Source organism: Phalacrocorax carbo, chromosome 13 (assembly GCF_963921805.1).
Source record: "Phalacrocorax carbo chromosome 13, bPhaCar2.1, whole genome shotgun sequence".
NCBI lineage: Eukaryota > Metazoa > Chordata > Aves > Suliformes > Phalacrocoracidae > Phalacrocorax > Phalacrocorax carbo.
Genome location: NC_087525.1, coordinates 6,295,166 through 6,316,519, shown reverse-complemented (window position 1 = coordinate 6,316,519; position 21,354 = coordinate 6,295,166). Strand labels below are relative to the sequence as shown.

At 41.7% G+C, this 21,354-nt stretch overlaps 1 protein-coding gene across 1 annotated transcript; it reads left to right on the top strand.

Annotated features, from left to right (window-relative positions):
- The first annotated feature begins 54 nt into the window (after positions 1-54).
- SIRT1 (sirtuin 1) lies at positions 55-19,769 on the top strand. The gene is made up of 9 exons (XM_064464717.1): positions 55-596; positions 3,127-3,243; positions 4,611-4,852; positions 6,207-6,359; positions 9,078-9,225; positions 11,630-11,709; positions 14,701-14,887; positions 16,217-16,777; positions 17,675-19,769. Exons 1-9 carry the CDS (start codon positions 113-115, stop codon positions 17,995-17,997), a joined length of 2,295 nt encoding a protein of 764 aa, XP_064320787.1. The 5' UTR covers positions 55-112; the 3' UTR covers positions 17,998-19,769.
- Positions 19,770-21,354: the final 1,585 nt, after the last annotated feature.

Below are 21,354 nucleotides of genomic sequence, written 5' to 3'. Positions count from 1 at the left end.
GGTTAAATGGCTGCCCGTGGGTGGGGGAGGGGGCTGCGGTGGCGGCGCTGCTGCGCGCTGAGCCGGGCGGGAGGGGGGGAGGGAGGGGGGTGGCGGCGGTTGCTGCTCCAAGATGGCGGACGAGGAGACTCGGCTCCTCCGGCCGCCCCACGGCGGCCCCGGCGGCCCGGCCGAGAGCGCCCAGCCCGCGCCCAAGCGCCAGCGCCTGGACTCGGAAGACGGTGGCTGCGGGCGGGCCGCGGCCTCCGCCCAACGCCCGGACCGAGGCGCGGCGCTGCCGCCGCCCCCCGCCGCCCTTACTGCTGCGGCGGTGGAACTGCCAGGCGAGCCGGCGGCGGCTGTGGCCGCCCACGGCGGCGGCCGGGCGGAGGAGGAGGAGGAGGAGGACGGAACGGCGGCGGCCTGGAGCGGCGCGGACAATAGGGCCGGGCTGCGGGGCCTGCCCCGGGCGGAGCCGCCTCGGCGGCAGCGGGGCCGGGGGGAGGGGGCGGAGGCGGCGCCCGGCGAAGAGGCGGCGGCGGCGGAGGCGGCGGCCATTGGCCGCGGGCGGGCGCAGCCTTCGAACGGGGCGGCCGAGGCGCCGGCCCCGCACCCCGGTGAGGACCCTTCCCTCCCCTCCTCCCGCCGGCACCGGTAGCGGCCGCCCCCCGGGGCCTCCCTCCTCCGGGGCCGGCTCCCCCCGCGCCCGTGCCCTGTCGCTGCCGGGAGGCCCGGGGCCGGCGCCGCTCCCCGCCGCACCGCGGGCAGAGCGGCCGGCGGGTGCTCGGGCGGGGCGGGCAGGGGCTGCTGCTCCCGCTTCTCCCAGCCTCACCGAGCCCCGGTCCTCGGGCTCGCGGGCCCGTCTCGGAGCCTGGCGCGGGGCTTGGCGGGGGGAGCTCCGCTCGGCCCTCCGTCCTGACATCGCTTTCTTGGCTGTCTTCCTGGCAACGAGTTATTAAAAATGAAAAACTATAAGCCCTCTTTCCTTTTGACAGTTTTTGCCGTAATGATGATTATTTCTGTTTCTTGGAAACTCGCACAGAAAGCACAGGAGCAGCAGCCTTAAGCGGCTCTCTAAATAACTTCAGGTTACGGTCTTGGTTAGCGTGTCAGTGACTGCAGCACAAACTAAACTATAACCTGAAAAGTTTCTTTGCAGATGGTGTTTGAAGCGCAGTGTTTGGGCAGTGTCAGTATGAAAGCACCTTGCATTGTGTTATTGAAACAGTGGTTTTGAGGGGTGCGTTTTGGTTTTTAAGGTAGTGCTTTGGAAAGATTTCTTAAAAGATGTGAGGTACTGCTTTCTGCCAGTAAAGCCTTTACATTTCATCCCAGAATGCAGTTATTTTAACTTTAACTCCATAGTAAAACTCTACAGTAAATTTCTGCCTGCACAAAAGTGATCCGAAAGGGAAAAGCGGTCTGATAAGCTTGGAACAGGCTTGGTATTTCAAAAACTTAATTGAAACAGCACAAGGGTGACACTAATGATCTCTCATCAGTGCCTTATGTAAAGCCTTCTGGCTCAACTTACTGGGATCCTCAGGCATGTTTTGCTGTGAATCGCTTAGTTCTGGCAAGGGTTCCCTTCAGTCCTTGAGGGCTCCGATGAACACAGAGTGGTACAGCTTGAACCTCCCCCTGCTCATACCTGTCACGGCGTTTCTTAAATACAAGAGAATCCATCCTGTGTACGATGCGTCTTTAACAACATATGCTTTGATTCTTTATACAGAAGACGTAGAAGTCGTTTTAGTAAAACTTGCGCTTTGCACTTTCTGATGTGTACTAATCAACCTTTTTCTTCTTCCTAATGCTTTTTGCATAATATGTTCGCTGGCTTCAGTAATGAGATGGAAGTGAAATGCTGTAAATACAAAGATTAATAAGAAATAGTGATGTCAGTGAGCACCCGTGGTCTCAGAAGAACAAAGCGGCAACTACAAAGAGCAAATTTCTGTCCCCTACCTCTTCCCATTCTAATCAGAATAAAGTATTTATGCCAACAAGAGAAAGAACAGGACAAAATCTCTGAATAAAAAATGGTGTTTTGTGGTGGTCTTCATTTAAGAGTAAAGTGAAGTAACCCAGTTAAAATATTGTAGGGGTTTATTCCAATAGAGATTGAAACTATTATAGTGATATTTTTGCTTTGGAGAGCGTGACTGAAACTTGTTCTCCTTTGTTCATAATCTTAGATTTTCAACAAATTAAGCTACAGTTGCTGTCGCTATTTCTAATACAGCCAATAAAAAAGTCTAGTAGTCTGAATTCTAATAAGCTGCTCATGTTAAAATTTAGATTTCCCCTTAAATGTTAGCTTAGTAGCGTGTAAGACAAGGATCTCGTTACTCCTTTATCTAGATACATAATGAAGGTAGATTGAGTTACTCTGGCTTAAGGCCACAAGCCAAGCTGAAGTAACTGTGGTAGGCTGTGCCAAACCCAGCAGCAGGCTAAAAGGGGTGAGATAAACCTAGTGAAGGAGGCTCAAGGTAGCGTGCTTTCTGTCATAACTGAAATATCATAAAAGTGTGGATGTGGTCACCTGTTGCAGCTCAGCTGCAGGACAACAGCCTAGCGAAATGCTCTGACTTAGTTGTAGTCAAATGTCCTTCTGTGGGTTTCCTCTAAAATGCTCATGCTCTTAAAACCTAGTCCAAGATTGGTCTGTAAAATGAAGATGCGTCACCATTTATCCAGTTTCTTAGTGAGCTGAATGAAGTGAGAATTGTAAGAAAAAGGAATTTTTAATTGTGCTTTTAAAATATTTTTGGGTTTTTTGTAAGATTTGTATCTTAATGCCCAGATGATACATTGATGCCAATGTAACCTTAATGCCCAAGACTTCACAGAATTAAAATTTCACTAAGATCAACCTGCAGCCCACTGAAGCCCGGCATTAAGATAGCAAATCCTACAGTAAATCTACTGAAGGCTTGGAAGCATATCTATGCGCTCCAAAGAAGTAGAGATTTTCTGTGTCTAATTTCCAAAGCTGCCTGTTCGTAATTCACTGCAATCAAATTTAAAAGCGTACAAGTTTAGGTTTTGTGGTATATTTAAATATATATATATTTATAGATACTGTATATATGTCTATATAGGTTTGGCTCAAGTGTAACCCGTTGTTGTGCTGTCTTGCAGATAACTTCCTTTTTAGCGATGAAATCATCGCCAATGGTTTTCACTCCTGCGATAGTGATGAAGATGACAGAGCCTCACATGCAAGTTCTAGTGATTGGACCCCAAGACCACGTATAGGTAGAAGCCTGTATAATGTCCTTAGATGCTGTTTGCCTTTCAATGGTTACTTAATCCTTCCCAGTCTTCAGATAATTTCTTCTGTTGCAAAAAAATAGGCAGTTACTGTTTTTGAGCAGCTTAGAGTTGTTTACTGTATTCTGTATGAACCTCTTTAAACTTGCTGTATTTTGATTAAAGTTGTCAATGTCTTTTTTTTTTGTGTAGAAATCCTGCCGTGATCCATATTAAAAGCGTATGATCAGACTTGCTAAATTGAGCAGATTTATGACATATTTCTAGCATATTTCCTTAGTATTAACTCTTTAAGGAACAAGAAGATGATGCTTGTATGATTTTAGCCAGTCTGTAGGGCTCGCTGTCCTAAGAGTTGCATCAGTTTGGGGATTATTAGTCTGCATATGTACATGTTGCATATTAGCACCAGATAAGTTAAGCATGGCCATTAGGAACGCAGCAGAAAGTTCTCACCTCGCGCAGAGGCGAGACAGCTGCTGAGGTCACTGGTGATCTGGTGGGACAGTGGCTTCCTGGGTGCAGCGGGGCTGGGACTTGAGGTCTTCTGTCTTACACAGGCGCGATAATACTACAGCATTCATTTTGCCAGTACTGGTAAGAATAGCAGCAAGAAAGCACATTAGGATAACGCAATACTCGACTTAAAATCTGCCATTCTTGTCTTTGCTAATCCCTCACTATAGGATCACCGTTGGCACTTTTTGGGTAAAAAAGTAGAGCAATTGTTTTCTTTGTGTGTATCGTAACTCACCCTAGTGATAGCTGTTTGGGCCCCCTTAGTCAGTTTAGCTTCTTAAGATTTACCTATTTTTCTTCTACCACTCTAATCTTGAGTGTTTCTGGAAAGATTCTGAAATCATTAGTGTTAGACAACCAAACGAACAACAAAAATCCATGGGATTGGTGGGCCCTATTTGTCTCTTTAGAGTGATGTTTTATAATATGAGTAGAAGGTATATGTATGCTTGTTGTCTCTTCAACTTACTACTGTAAATACCTTGCAAAACTTTGGGAAAATACAAATGAAGCCCTGAAATGGAGATCCATTGTGAAGATCTTGTTGCTAAATAAGTGCACCAGTAAGAGCCATCGTTTGCTATGAACTGGGATTTCTACCTTGACTAACTTTCTGTGAAATCCTCATGGGTTAACATAAAATAATAATAAGTGAAAACCCTAGCTATGCTGTCACTTCAGAATTTAGACCAAAACATAGGGGGTTTGATGAATGGAGCATTAAATTGGCTTAATAAAATTGTACTAGCAAGCATTAATAAATGGGACAACGCTCATAATGATCTGAAATACTTGACTCAATTTAAAATATTTGCATCTTTTTATTTTCTTAGGTCCCTACACTTTTGTTCAGCAGCATCTCATGTTAGGTACAGACCCACGGACAATTCTGAGAGACCTGCTACCGGAAACAATCCCTCCACCTGAACTGGATGATATGACACTGTGGCAAATTGTTATAAACATTCTTTCAGAACCACCAAAAAGAAAAAAACGAAAAGATATTAATACTATTGATGATGCTGTGAAACTTTTACAAGAATGCAAAAAAATAATGGTCTTGACTGGAGCTGGGGTACGTATTGCTGCAATGACAGTGACAGAATATATAGACAGTTGGTTAAATGCTTACCCAGTGCTTTACAGCATTCAGGCGGTGAGAGCCTCGCAACGTTCGTAGTCAAATAATTGTGCTAGATGGGACGAGGAGGCACAGCTGTCCGCTAGAATGATGCATGCTGCAAGCCTGGAGCTTAAGTTGGAAATTACAAGATCTCCCTTCTGATAAGAAAATATCCTTAAACATTTAAACTTAAACAGCTCCTTCCATGCAAAATAGTTATGAGATAAGATCGCACCTACCTGTTCCAGAGTGTTTTCTATCCTAGTCATTTTTTCATTTGAAACAAAGGTAATGATTTTTTTATACAAAATGTCAGTGGATCTTTTAAAATACCTGATGGAGCTAGAGGGACTAGAAGAACAGGGCTCGAAAAAAAAAAATGGGGGAGGCAGGGAGGAGGATTATAAGGAGAGTTTGATTAGATTTCAGTAGGCTGAATTTTACTTATACCATGTGCCGCTCGATGACGGCAATAGGATTGCTCACTGTTTTACTAAAGAGCATTCTTAAACTGTTGTACATTTGCAGCTTTATACCTGTGTGCCGGATCATGATACGAAATCGATCGTTTTTCACCTCTGTTGTTCGTACGCAGCGGGTGTGACACCGCTGAGGGAAGATGAGTAATTCAAATCAACATGCTAGAAAAGCACTGCTACTTCTGTTGCCCAGTCTGGCTCTTTCTGTAATTGCCATCATACACCTGTTTCTCCTCCGCTTCCCCTAGTATTTTGGGATGGTCTGAAACAGGAAATTTGAGTCTTCACTGACTGCTGCAATGCTTTGATAAGCAACGTTTATCAAAAGGGGTTTATTAACCAAAAGTAAGAATCTATTCTGTTACAGTGTTACCTTGTAAAAAAACCCAAACAAACCCAAAGTCAATCACCTTGTCCAAGCCTACGTCAGCAGATCAATGAACACTTACTAATCACATTTAATGCAATGGTATTTTAAACTTTAGTTCATTTCTTACAAAGCTTCCAGTAGTAAAAGTAAGTTCTGGTGTCCTGTTACTGCCTGTACGGATTGTACTAAAGGGCTTTTCTGTCCAGTTGTCAAACTTCGTTTCTGTGCTGTTTCTCCTGCTTGTGATTTGGGAATTGTTATATTGGTCAAAGAAAAGAGGTAAAAAAAGGAAAAAGAAAGAAGAAACGAGAAATAAACACAGAGAACCCAGACTGGTTTTGTTCTTAATGTCTCTGAGCACACAGAAATGTGGTTTCCCAGATACCTTGTATCATAGCAACTCTTTATAGCCCGCTGTGTAGTTTTGCTTATTTCAGATTGCAAAAATATATTTCAGGTGTCCGTGTCTTGTGGAATACCTGATTTTAGATCGAGAGATGGCATCTATGCACGCCTCGCTGTAGACTTCCCAGACCTTCCAGATCCTCAAGCAATGTTTGATATAGAATACTTCAGAAAGGATCCCAGGCCATTTTTTAAGTTTGCAAAGGTATGGTTTTCCAGCAGTTCTTATCTTGGTCAGTGAAGACAGATAACAGTACTAAGATGCATATATCAGATACAAAACTATTCTGTTAACACAATGGTATATTCGGCTTTTTTTATGAACAAGATAGGAAAATATGTTAATATATTGAATTTACTTTAATGAGAGACCTCATTCAGTGGCATAACAACTCTGGGCAGGTCTTTGCAATGTATGCATTTCATATCCTCAGTGGTACTTCAGTCATTGTATGCGGCCGCATACTAGCCTTACTAGGAATATTCAGCAACATTCCCTTTTTTTTAAAGCTTATTTTTACTGTTTGTGTTATAAATTCATTATATATATATAAGCGTTCTACATGGTGTCTCTAATTTCAGGGAGGATAAATAAAAACTTGCAGCTGTTTGGTCAAACCTCAGTAATAGCTGCTGTTGCTGTCTCTGAAAAATGAAGGAATATGAGAAACTTTTGGCCGGCCCACGAGTAATGTGGAAAGCTATGTTTGCATTTGATATGCTGTTACGTGCTCTTCGTTGTCATACAATACATTCACATTTTATCACTGTATTTACAGTAAAGAGGACTAAAGCAGTTTCATGCACTAATAAGTTCTTGTTTCAGGTTTTGATATAGCTGTCACAAGGACCTGTACATCTTAGAGAATTAAAGCCTTTTTGCAGGGATTGTGTTCGCTTAAAAGGGAGAACAGCAGTTTTTGGAAACATGTTAGTGATACTAAACAGTTTCAAAAGCACTGAGTACATCAGGAATTGTAGAAGCTGTAGACATATGTAGAAACAAAAAAATAATTGCATTTAGTCTGGAATTTCCTCAGGACAAAAAAAAAAAACCCAAGAAACCAAAATATTATAAGAATTACTACAGGACCAGTGAGGACTTGTGAAAATCAGTTGTTACTAGTTGTGCTCACTCTTTCTTCCCTTCGCTTACAATTTGTACTACTGCCCTGTTATGTTATAAAGATTGGAAAAGAAAAATCAATGCATTCTTCAGCTGCTTGGCTTCCTCTGAAAGCCTCTGATCCAGATACTAACGTGTTTTGGTGCTCATTTATATACTCAGTTTCTTTTTTTTTTTTTTAATATTAACCCACCCCCCAAAAAACCATCCTGACAGTCTGACAGCAGGGGAAAAAAAATAACAAACGAAACTTAAAAACTTACTTGAGGCCTGCCTAAATACAGGTTTCACCAGGAGAGTCCAAAACTGATTTGGCTGATACTTTTTCACTAAAATAATTTCTCTTCCTTCTCCTTTTCTCTCCATCAGCTCAGTTAGAATATTGATTTCTTATTCCAAGAAGTTCCTTTAATTCTAGGGGCAAGGAACAGCCAAATAAACTTGCAGAGCTCAGTGGCAGAACGTGTCTTTCTTCTTCAGACTAAGATATAAAAGCTGGTACAGCCGCATGACCGACTATTTATAATTGTGTAATAGCCTAGTCACAATCTCGGCAATAGCACTATGAGCAATCATTGATCACTGCTGCAGTTTAACTCCAAAGAGCCACATAGCTTCAGAAATATGAGTAACTTGAAGTATTTTGGGGAAGAACAAATGCTTTCAAAAAGTCTTTTTTTGTTTGTTAATAGGCTGTATGGTAGCTGAAGGCAGAGCTGTCACAAAGATTAATTTAACAGTTCACTGTTGAGCTGGAAATTTTGGTTCAGCTTTAAGTACCTCCTGGTGAAGGCAGGCAGCCGCCTCCTTCTTGCTAACTTTCTTTTGGCCAGTGTCTCTTGTGCTTCTCCTGTAAAAAGGCTGCACTTTCCCAGGTGAGGTTCCAGCCCAGTTGCTGTTCAGTGGTGAGAGTGTGACTGGAGAGCAGAGGGTCTGGAATTCACGTTCCTCCTCTGAATAAGTGCTCCTGAGCAGCAGAGTGGTGCTGCTGCTGTCCTTGCGGCACAGCAACCAGAGGTACCACCCGGGGTGGTCAACTCTAGACAGAGGTTCCTAGTGTGAAGCTTTCAGCTGGGTGCCCCCCTTTAGTTTTTCCTTTTGGCAGGCTCCTTGCTCACGGTGAGCAAACATCACATCGCTCTACAAAAGCATCTACATTTTTTTCCATGTGCTCTTTCATACACCTGCCTCTTCCACCTTGACCTAACAGAAGGCCCAAGCAGCGGTCGGGCACAGTGGAATTGCTCTGCTAAGCCATATGGTTTTAACTGGATGACTACTGTAGCTGGCTAAATTGGCAGCGCTGGTCTGAGCCTTTATATCAATGCCATTTGCTTTCTGGCATTCTGTCTTCTAGGAGTAGCTGCTGATAATGCTGAGGAGTAAAATCTGCTTAGCCCAAAAGAAAAAATGAGAATCCAAATTCCTCATGAAATTTTTGTCAGACTGCAGTTAAACCACATGTGTTTCTAATAGCAAATATGGAGGTTACTTGACACTTAGAAAAGAGAAAAAGCTTTCCTATTTCATAATTCTCAAAACCAAAAAAGATCTAAACCTTGCTTTTATGCTGTGTGAAGAACAAAATACCAGCTTGCATGGAGCCGTTCATCCTGATGTGGTCAGAAGCTCAGCTGTTGAGAGGAGTTGGGTCTGAGAGAAACGGCAAAATGCAAAGGGAGTGACAACGTTAACTGCTGACATGATCGTTAATGATAATATTTCTAAATTGCTGCAGCTGGAACAAAGACATTGCGTATCCATTTACACTTTCTAATGTACTTCTGAATTCCCTAGGAAATCTATCCAGGACAGTTCCAGCCGTCTCTCTGTCACAAGTTCATAGCATTGATGGATAAAGAAGGAAAACTACTTCGCAACTATACTCAGAACATAGACACATTGGAACAGGTTGCAGGAATCCAAAGGATAATACAGTGTCATGGTTAGTGGCTCGAGTTTCGCTTCTCTTACTCTATGTGTAGGCATGATTTTTACTGGTGCATGTGACAAGGTAATCGCTATTGGAATTAGATTTTTTTTTCTTTTTTTCTTGAATTGGTATCTCTTGGCAACAAATATTCTGCTTTTAAAATGTTGAATTTTTTTAGGTAGCTTAAATATTTAAATCAGAAGTATTTCAAGTGGAAACACTTCTTTCAGAAATCAGCTTGATAAATGGTGGTGTTTGTGTATCTTTGTGAAGATCCACACCCTGTTCGCACAAGCTTAGGCCTTACTTCTAAATTGTATTTGGTGCTTCTTTATATTCATGTATGAGAACATTAGGTGGAATCAGACTTCTCATAGGTCCCTCTCGCTGTCTGTCATTGAAATGGAGTTTGGCTGTTACCTGATGCTTTATTTAGGTTATATTCCATTGAAATCTTAAAATATCCTGACACTTCAGCGACTTCACCTCATGGATGAAGTATCGTGGATTAATCACCAGTTCAGCTGAACTGAAGATCCTCTTGTTACACCTTCAGTGTCATACGCATTCTGTAATTATGATACCAAATTAAGTGAAATCTCTTAATTAGTTGCTTGATATGCTTTCCATTCCCAAGGACTTGCAAATGTCAAGCTAGAAGTCCAAGGAATAATTTTTAAGGAAAGGATGCAGAAAATTAGTTCTTAAAGTGCACATTTGGATCATTTAGTAGACTTTTGGCAAATAAATTGTTGAAAAGCAGCATCGGCATGTTTGTAAGACCCGGCTGTCTAATTCCACCTTTTCCGGGGTTCAAACTCACTTGGTTTCCTTATCTGCAAAGCTTAGCTCAGTGCCAGGTTCGTCAATTTTTGTTTTTCAGACAGAGCAACCATGGTGCTCTGTCGTCGTGACCAAAGAGCACACAGTAGGGTCCTACGTGTCGAATAACCCAAGCCTAGTGCTAGCTTCCGTTTGCACTTAGCGTTTCCTGCATTTTCTTTTGATTGTCATTCTGTATGAGGTATTTATCGTTAACTACTTACGTGGTTGTGTTTTGGCGCATCACTGCCACACACGAACTTCCCATTTCTTCAGGTGCACGCTACAGTAATTAGATTTCAGACTATCTTTAGTGTATGTCCTGTATAAGTTGATTGATTAAAATTAAAAAGAAAACATGCTATGGAATTTGAGAATTTGAGGCCCTTGGAAATTAGCGAAGGTTGTTTTGAGCATATCAATCTGACATACAGTTATGCTGCTCTTTAACAAATGCTAGTTGACACGGATAGTGGCTAAAGAGAAACTGAAACCCTTATGTAAGGATTCATACTGCTATATTTATTCTATCTTTTTTTGTCTAGCTGTGGCAATGGCAAGTTAATCATGAGTGTGCCAAATGACACGGAACCTTGTGATGATTTGAGGAGTTCATATATGAACCTCTGAACCCATTTCACACTGCAGACCTACAGTAAAGTTGCTACTACAAAAAGTTCTGTATCTTGGATGCATTTTCTAAATTTAAAATGGCTTTTGCATTCAACCAACACGTCTGGAATTAGATCATATTCCTTGCCATTGCAGTAGCTGAGTGATCAGAGGCAGTGGCCTGCTGGCTGCACGACCCGTGCATGGGGCAGCATAACTTCTGGATCAAGTCCTTTTGATGGTGAAAAATAACTCATGTAATAGAGTCGCAAGTAGGTAGCAACAGATGCCTCAGACAGGGTTAGGTCTGCTAGCCTGGCAGACGTGTCCCTAACATGCTGCATAAAGGACTAGATTATTATTATAAACAAAACATAACAGAGTTACCAAGTGGCTGGAAGGAGCAACCAACTTAACACGGTCTTGCCAAATAATAAACATGGTAGCCAGGCTGGATACCGAGTTCAGAGCAGTATTTCAGTTGGAATAATACAGCTGTAAGCTCCCACATCTGCTGAAAGGAACAGTACTGCTATTTAGTCGCCGACAGTGAAGTCTTTACTAATGCATTTTCTTAGTTATTTTGCCCTTTGATAACTACAGTTTCTCGAGTTCATGTGGGTTCGTGTCCTGCCACTGCTGTTCGCAGAGCTGTCAGCACTACTGTTAATCATGTACAGAGGAAAAAGGAAGGTTTTGTTTTCCCCTCTTTGCTTGCACGGGTTGGGGGAATGAGAGGACACAATATAAGTTTTGTTGATACGCATGTGGTATATCCTACTCCTAAAACCAGATTTCTGCTGGCTAACATCCAGAAGAACTACTTTTAGTACTACTTGTCTTAATTTTTAAATTACTTTTTAATGACTGATTTTTATAGCACTGCACCCTAACGGCCTTTGTGTCAAAACAGCTTGGGCAAAAAGACCAAATCTGGATGACTGAAAATCCTCACGTCTACCATACGGGTTTTTCCCCTCAGGTTCCTTTGCAACAGCTTCCTGCCTGATCTGTAAATACAAAGTTGATTGTGAAGTTGTTCGAGGAGATATTTTCAATCAGGTAAAAATTTACTTTAACTCACTGCAGCTTTCTAATAAATCACGCTCAAAAAAGCCCCAAAACACCACCCTCGGATTGCTTAAAAGATCTGCTTTTAAAAGGCTACAAATCTTTGCATGTATTTCATGAAAGTGCCTGCCTGTATTTTAGCATTTCCTCTAGTATTTAAAAGTATACTCAAATACTATACTGCCGAACATAGGTAATGGGAAAAAGCAGAACAAAACCATTAGAGGCCATCTTCAATGGCACCTCCAAGAAAAGTGGAGGTTTAATTGGAACTCACAGTCACATTGAGAACGCAATCCTAGCTATTTGTAACACTGGCTGCTCTTTGAGCATTTACCTATGTTAAAAATATGTTTAAACAGTAGATGATGCGTGGAGAAATTGCTAACTACAGAGCAGCCTCTGAGCAAGGAAGAGGATCAAATGAGGTATCTGACGCGTGCTTTCTAGGACTTCCCAACTATTCCATATGCCAAACTCCCCGCATCTGGGTGCAGAGTGCCCCAGGGAGTTCTGTTCTGTCAGAGCAGATGAACCTTTGGCTTGGTGAGACCCTCTTTGCCCTTCTTCCCCTTCTTTTGAAGGATCAGAGATGATGATTCTCTGATCAGAAAGATATTGTTCAAACAAATGGAAGGAGACTCTTGGCTCCTGTGTTTTTGATAAATGCTTAGAGTCCACAGTTGCAACTTCAGATGAGAAACCTGGAAGGGACGTAAATCTTTCAAGTACTATGTTTGAAATAAAATGCAATGAAAGCCTTTCAGAAGAGATGTTTGAGTTAAAGCTTTAAGAAATGTGAACCTCATAAGCCTGAAGCTTTGTAACACGGCAATATTGAATGTGAAATCTGGTTTACTTTGCTATTAAGAATATTATTTTTGAGAACTTTTTATCTTACAGATGTTTGCTGCCCCTTTACCTTAAAGCCAGCTGCTTGGAGTTTAGGACTTTTTTCCTTCTAAACAACCATTCCTAAGCATTCTGGAATTTTCTGGTTGGATTGTTAGTGGTCAGGACTCCTTTTCCTAACAACACTTTAATTATTGTACATGAACCAAACTTCTGCCCCGATGGCCTGTCCCTGCTGGTGGTCAGTAACGGAAGCGTTGGGAAGCGGAGAGAAGTCTGTAGCAATATTTGTGCATCACGAGAACAGAGAGGGGTCTTACTCCCGAGGTGAGACTGGAGGGAGCTATTTACACTCAGTTTCTCAGCCCTAATTTTACAGTACAGGTATATCTTTCCAGGGCAGGCCCTCGCTGTAGTACTGAATTATTTTCATAATACAAAATAAATATGGTTATTGCCAAATACAGCTTCACACAACAAGAAATAGCGCAACTGAAAGAAAACATACCCTTCTCTCTCCATGCCTGAAAAAAACAGTTGTTCTATTTGCCATCGTTATCTTTATTCCGTAGCCTCCATTTCCCAAACCAGTGCTTTGCAGATTCTTTTTTTCTGTTGCCTCTCTAGAATACAGAATTTGGTTCCTCAGGTAACAAAGGAAACCTTTCCTGTACTTAGAAACAAAACACTGTCCGCTTCAACAGCTTTTTTCTCTAACGAGTCCCCCTTCACAAACATGGTTCTGGCACTTGGGTCCCAATAGGTCGTCCAGTTCCCAGTCTCTGCTGCCCTCCACTCCTTGGAAGTTCCGTTATATGTGGCTCCAGGTCCTTACTTTTCCCTAAAAATACAACCTTCCCTTTGCTCTGGTCCATCTTCTGACGGTTTCCACGATACCAATTCCTGCTTCTTACGCATCCCTCCTACAAGGTTTTTTTCAAAGCAGGATTGGATGCTTTGTTCAAAGACTTTAAATTTTGACACTGGAGGAAAGCCTTTCACTTGTGATGTTTTCTCATATGGAAAGCATTGTCTTTCGTCCTACTGCAGGCATCCAGGAACTAGTTCTTTGACTGAAACTTTCTAAGTTCGGTATTACTTTTTCTGCATATATCCTGTGTACGGGAGGGAGTTATTTTGCATTTAATTGTCAGGTTTTGTATATTTTCCTATTACAATAGGTAATATACATCTCTTTACACCTTTACAGAGCACTGATCTGCTTGTGGTGACTGTTGTAGGATTGCAGCTACATTTGGCTCCTTACATTTATTCTGGGGTATCGTATTTTAACACTACAGCTGAGACGACTTGAACTATTTGAAAGAAGCATTGCTCAGCAGTAACTGAAGTATTGTCTGTACTCACATCTCTCATCTTGTTTTTCTTCTTTCTGAAGAAGTCTTAAGACAGGGAAGAGTTGAAAGATCAGAAAACCCTCTGGTTTCAGGAGGAAAGGGAACCTACTTCTCTACAAATGTAACTCTTGACCACTTTTTTTAGCGAGTAAGAATTCTGCTCTGGTTTTGGTGGAATTAGAAGAGTTTAAAAGTGAGACCAAAGAAGAGTTCTGTCCTCTGTTTTTGTCCTGTAGGCTCTTTGCTAGCCACCTGCTACAGTGCCACGTTGCTTTACGTGTATAACACACGTACCCTTATAGAGGGGAGAAGAAAGTCGAGAGGTAAAGCTCTACAATATACTCTTTGATTAGGAAGGGGTTTTTATCAGATCCTATAACAGAAACTGACAGTGAAATCTAAGCTTTTGCTCTGATTAAACCAAGAAAAATCTATTCCTAGCAAATCGGAGGTAATTACACATTGGTGGTGAGCCTGACTACTGGACTTTGGCTTAGCTGTCGATGAGAAGGGTGGTGCAGCTCTGCGTGCTTTCTCCCTTTTGACTTAAGAGGACTCCCTCGTTACTCCTGCTGCAGTTTTATCCCTGTGTGCTGTTGCTGCAGGCTAGAGTAAGAAATGCGCTTGTCTGTACATCCATAGCAAAACGAAATGAGGAAATATCACTGACCTTCCTTGCCTTTTGCCAAAATAAGTTACTGCGAATTGCTAAAATCCGAGGCTTTCCAGGGCGCAGCCTTGAATTGTAGTAACAGAAGCTGTTCTCTCGCAGGTTGTACCCAGATGTCCCAGATGTCCACCTGATGAACCGCTCGCTATCATGAAGCCAGACATAGTGTTCTTTGGAGAGAACTTACCTGAGCAGTTCCATCGCGCCATGAAGTACGACAAAAATGAAGTTGATCTCCTTATTGTTATTGGGTCTTCACTGAAAGTAAGGCCAGTAGCATTGATTCCAAGTAAGTGACTACCTCTGGTGGTAATATTTTTCTTCCAAAAGTTAAATTCTCAGTTAAGAGCCCTAAGAAACACTTTTGGATTGATTCAGTGACGAAACTAGATGAAGCATCTAATTTTCTAAGATGAAAAGTGATCGCCTATGTAACACTGAAATGCAAAATAGAGAAAGTGACAAATTCTAAGTGCTTTTTCTACGCTCCAGGCAGCTCTCAAGGTAGTGAAATGATAATCTGAAAAACTACTCTCCTAAAACTTGACTTTGTTCTGAGATTCAATTCATTTCTCTCCCTGCTTGCAATATGTTGTCTGAGTTACAATTTAGAAAGGAATCATCTTTAAAACGATAAATGTAGTATCAAAATATCAGATCAAGTACTTCAGGTGTCTGGGTTGTAGCTTATTTTAAAGTCGGTACTTAATACTAAATGATACACAGCGGGTGTTGGATAGTGTGTCACCATTTAGATCCTTAGCTTTTAAAAGTGATACAGAAAACCATCTCTGCTAATAGGTTAGAAAAACACCCTTCAGGAAGGCTGGGAAAATACCATGACAGGTGAATTATTTGCCTACCGAGCGCAAGATTTATTGGTATTAAAGACATTCTCTTCACGTGTAAGCCCAGGGGGTTAGTGTCTGCTGTTCACTGGGAACAGTACTGCACCACGGCCCGTGTAACAGCATCCTCGCCGCTGCAGCAGAGGCAGAGCCTAGCGTCCAGGCTCATGGGAAGTGCATGAGGTCTGGAAAGTTAGGATCCACCACACAAACCATTGCTCTTTCTGTGTCCTAGAACTGGATTTCATGAGCCAGTTAGCTGAGGAATCAATGCTAGGTTAGCGAACTGGGGGGATTTGGAAGCCAAAATGTCAGAAATGAGTTGAGCAACCCTGTACAGAGCGGGAGTGTACCTAGAAATACTTCGACCTAATTAATGGGAGGTCATTTACCAGCAGGATGTCCTTCATATGCACTTAAGGACATAAGATGAATGCACGAAATCAGCACAGTTCTTCTAAGAGATGATAGTACTAATTTTACTCATCTTCTAACACTTGACCAAACATTGCTGTAGTCAGTATTTCTGTGCATCTGTGTCTCGGTGGTGGAGTAGAGGAACACTTTTTACTGGAAAAAACACAGATCGGCTACAGTAGGCATAGCACCTCAAACTGCTGTTGTTAAATTGGAGATTTGCTCGTCGTCTTCCTGGTCAGTCTGGTTTGGTCTCGTTGCAAGGGAATGTCTGAGGAATCAAACTTTCTACATAGATCTCTGCCGAAGTGAAACTGAAGTGACCACCTTTAAATTCTCTTCTCTATATGTAGGTTCCATCCCCCATGAAGTGCCTCAGATCTTAATTAATAGGGAACCTTTGCCTCATCTACACTTTGACGTGGAGCTTCTTGGAGACTGTGATGTTATTATTAATGAATTATGTCAAAGGCTAGGTAGCGAATATACAAAACTTTGCTACAACTCAGTAAAACTTTCAGAAATAACAGAAAAGCCTCCACGAACGCACAAGGAGCTTGAAATACACTCAGCCGAGCTGCCGCCTACCCCTTTAAACATTTCGGAAGACTCTAGTTCACCAGAAAGGATGACTCCACCAGATGCCTCGGTGGCATCTTCAGAACACCCAGCTGAATGTAAGGTAGAAAACTCTGATCCTGTCTCAGAAACTAAAGGGGCCTGCACAGAGGAAAAGCTTCAGGACACACAGACTTCACCAGAAAACCCTGAAAATCCTACTAGTGAATTAATGAACTGTGAACCGATGAAGGAAAACGGATCTAACAATGGAGAAAATAAAGAAAAAAATGAAATATTGAAGAAGTGCTGGGTAAACAGATCTGCAAAAGAACAGATTAGCAAACGGCTGGATGGTAAGTGTTAACTCATTGCCGTATTTTGCATTTTTTGGCCGAGATGTTTATTCTAGACTTACTTCAAAGCAATAAACAGTTACCCTTGAGGGAATCAGCAGGTTTTGGTGGTTACTTTTGTTCAGACAAGTGTCTGTGTAACTCATCGCGATACCATGTATTTCCTTTGGAGAAGCCGACAGGAAGACTTTTTGTAGTTCATAAGATGTTTTATAATCAGTTATTATATACTCCCTAAAAAATCAGAGATCAGGAGGTTTAAGGTAGTATCAAAAAATCAGTTTCTAACATTTTGAGAAAAAATAGTTTGATCCTCGGGTGTTACGAAGCTGGTCACACTAGGCCGTGGTTTGGTACGGCAGCCGTCTTGTAGACCTGAACGATGAAGTTGTGATAGGGGTTGAAAAGCAAATCTCACAACTGGGGCCAGGTACGTTTTGAAGGAAACTTGTGACTTTGCGAGGAAGCCTTCCAGTAAGCAGTCTCTTAATTGATGCGAGGAGTGATCGCACTAGAAAGTCAGCATGGATGAAGAACCAGGTATTAAATGGCAACTTTCTAAAGCAAAGGCTGTTTTTAAGCTTTGTCAAATACTCTGTACAAGTGATGGAAACCTACCCACAAATACAGGTACCAATGAAAAAAAGCTGCTAAACATTAAAGGTTAAATGCTTTTTTGTGTCAAAGGGAAGGGGGAGAAGGAAGGCGGAGCTTTCCAGTGAAGCATTTGTTATGTGCTTCATAAGTAGTACGCACACATTGAAATAAAGGCATTTCTAATGTAATCTGTCAGTTAGGTTTCACTGTTGAAAGTAACATACATCCAGGTAGGTACCTTCTAACCTTGTATGAAGAATTCATTTTAGCCTTTTATTGACTTACGAAATTCTGTTTCAGGTACTCAGTATCTATTTTTACCACCAAATCGCTATATTTTCCATGGTGCTGAGGTTTACTCAGATTCTGAAGATGACATCATATCTTCTAGCTCCTGTGGGAGCAGTAGCGAAAGTGGTTCATGTCGTAGTCAGAGCTTAGATGTGGAGGATGAGAGTGAGATCGAAGAGTTTTACAATGGCATAGAGGATGAGGATGCTCCTGAAAGGGAAGAGGAACCTGGATTCGGGGAGGACGGAATTGAACAAGATGAGTCGGCAGCTGATGAATCAGCTTATACGAACGAAGCTGCAGGGACTGATCAGCCAAGCAACAAGCTGTAAAGTGGGCACTGACTGGTTACAGGAACTTTCCACCAGCATTAGGAGCTTTGGCATGTCAGAATGAATGTTTACGTCTGAATTTAGAGCAACAAAACCATAAGGATGTAGTGTTTATAAACAACTAAAACAGATTTTCATGCTTAGTTTTTTACCTTTTTCAATAAAGTTCTATTACTGTGCACTCTACACTAACTCTTTTTTTTTTTTAAGGTACTAGGAATATCTAAACAACTGTCACTATGTTCACTTTTAAGTTCATCTGTCTGATCAGGCATCCGTGTATATAATACATATTTTTGCATAAGGAATTTCAGCTTATATTATTTTTAAACAGTTTTGAAAAAGCCATTGGAATGTTAAACTAATATAAAGGGAACAGCTAATTTAGACCAAAGAATGGTATTTTCACACCTCTTGCTTTGTAACAGTTTGGTTTATTTAAAACCTTCTTATGCTTCTGCTAAACCCTTCATTCTCGCCTAGTCTGTCATTAAACACTGGCATTTTCTAAGACCTACTGTGGCAGCTAATGTTTTGCTTTAACAGTTACTTTGTATGTTTGAGACATACTTAAATGTGAGTAGATAGTTAAACGGAAACAAGACAGTGAGCACTTGTGAAATCTAAGGATTTCTAGACTGATCGAGAAGTGCTGTGAAAATGCTTAGGTTACCAAGTCTATTACTTCCTGTGGACATGAAGCGATGTTGACTTTGGCTCCGTAGCAATTATAATACTGGCATTTTAAATAAAACGGATCCCCCGCGCTAGAAGTTTTTCACGTTGCACACAAGTCAAATATAGCGCAGCTTGCATTAACGACAGCGTTTGATAACTTGCCAAGGCTCTAATGCGGCAGCTAGGCTGAGTTCAGGATAGTGCTTCTACCAGGCTGTGAGAAGGCACAAAGGAATAAACTCTTCCCTGACACTTACTGATGCAACAAAACCAGGAGAACCCAACTGACACACCGAGAGCCTCTGCTTGCACTGCTGAGTGGATCGAACACCGATTAATAACCGAACGCGGAAGGAAGCACGCTGTCTCTGAGGTGACATCTCAGGTTGGGAGAATGATTTTCCACCTGCTGGCTCCACCTTGCTTTTAAAAAGCAAAGCAGGTACTCGCATTATGGCATTGTATATTCAAGTGCTAGGCTGCCTTAAAACTGGATGTTGCAGATTTTCAAGTGCGGATTGCTTCCAAGCCTTTAGCACTATTTTGTAAAATTGCACAGTGCAGTAGTAAGTGCAACAGCATTTTTCTATAAACCACTTTTCCAACATTGGCCCAAATGAACTCTATGATGTAGATTATTCATATACTTTGCTTTAATATTTATTACGTTTTAGAAGATGTATAGTAGCTGTTCTTTGAACATAAGATACATCAGTTCATAAATATTTAAGAACAGCCTCCTGTATTCATCAGAAAATGTTGGCATGTTGTCTCATTGTCCAAATTTAATACAGCTCTTATTTGGCTACACTAAAGAATGCAATATGTTTAGTTTTCACTTGCATGTCACAATGTATTAGTTTGTGCTATAGGAGATATTTTAAATTGAAATACTTTGTTTTAAATTATTTTTACAGTGAGGATTGTTTTCTGCTCTTTTATATTGTATATAGTGTCTTTTATGTAATCTACTGGCATATGTTTTGTAGAAGACTGTTTAAAATGACTGGCTATCTTCCTGCAACTTTTGAAATACAAACCAGTGTTTTATACTCGTACACTCTGTTCTAAAGTCTATTAAAATTGTCATTTCATTTCTGGTTTCTGTTATTTTCTAGTTATAGCTTTAAAACTTACTTGACAAAAGCTGCCCTAGAAAGTCAAGGCAGACGCTGGCTAACGGAGGCATTATAGCGTAAATTGCTTTCTTCCATCTCACCCTTTGGGGGAAGAAGGAAAAAAAAAAGCCTGAAGGAAGCTACTCTGTGCTGCCTTTAGGTCATTTTACCAAACCACCACGCAAGGTTGGCCTTCAGAAAACTCCTTTTCTCCTCCCAAACCCTACATTAACCTTAGATACATTTGCTGACCAAGCGTGTGTTTCTGCAGGTATTCCAGTACCTCGCAGCTCCGCCGCCCTTTCTCTACCCAGCCCAAAGCCTCCATCACCTTTGGCGCTTGCTGCTTCCACCCCAACCCTGCAAGCCACGTCCAGGAGAAGCGTCCCATAAGGAACCTGCACCACGTGGGACTTTGGGGCATCTTTTGGCATCACAACTATTTCCCTTGTGTTCTGTGTTCACACAGGTAACACCTGTGTTTCCCTGGGGGTGGTTTTCCCACCTGCCCAGCACAGGTGAAGCCCGAATGCAGAGAGCCCTGGGTGGGTCAGGCTTCGGCTTGTCCCTTGGCTTCTGGGGGGCTGCAGCTGCACTGCCCCCCTCACCGCAGAGATCTGCTCATGGCCCTCAAGGGCCAGGGCCCAGCTCTACTGGCTTTCCACTGTGTAACACCGTACTATTTTGACAATTCCACTGTATTTCTGAACAACTGTCCCTCAAATACAAACTACCTTTGCATTAAGCAAAAAGATTTCTTTATAAAACTTGCACGCTTGAGACATGAAATAAAGTATTAAAAAGTACTAAGAACTTCTTATACGGATGTTTCCCTGCCGCATATTGCTGTAAAAGGACTCAAAAATATTTTCCCTCTAGAAAAAAACAGCTGCACCTTTGTCTCCATATAGAGGAAGAAATTCTGCTTTTTGTTCTTTCTTGTATCTTTGTTAATACCACTGGAACAGAAGAGAAGCCCCAAACTACGATGTGTCACCTTATTCCTCCATTTCCCACACTATCCTTTCCCTGTAGCGAAGATGTCCTCTTTAAATACTGTTTGAAACCATCATAAGGCAAATCATGGGGATAAGGAAACCTTTGCTATCACAGCTGTTTGTTATCCCTAAGTATTCAGCATCTTACCTGAAATTCATCTGGAAGCATGGAAGAGTGTGGTCAGTTCCAGCTGTAATTTGTACAATCTCAGAGAGGGAGATGACTTACTGGTCTCATCAGTTGCATTACTACCCTATGAAAGCATCTTAACTCTCTTAGCGTTTCTATTAAATAGACACACTGAGAAAAGCAAAGCACAAGCCTCTTTTTAATAAGACAGTACCATTCCCCAGCCCATCAGCCTGGTTTCATGCATTAGACACAATAATGACCTTGCGAGAGTATTTCAAGTGATGAAAAAGAAATCCATATTTTAAATCTTGTAATAATTTTTTCTTAATGGCCGTGTATACTCCATGGGTCTATCTTGAATCCAGTGTATTTTTAATGAGTGGTTTTCATTATGGAAAATACATAACAGTTTTAAATGCATGACAGCAAA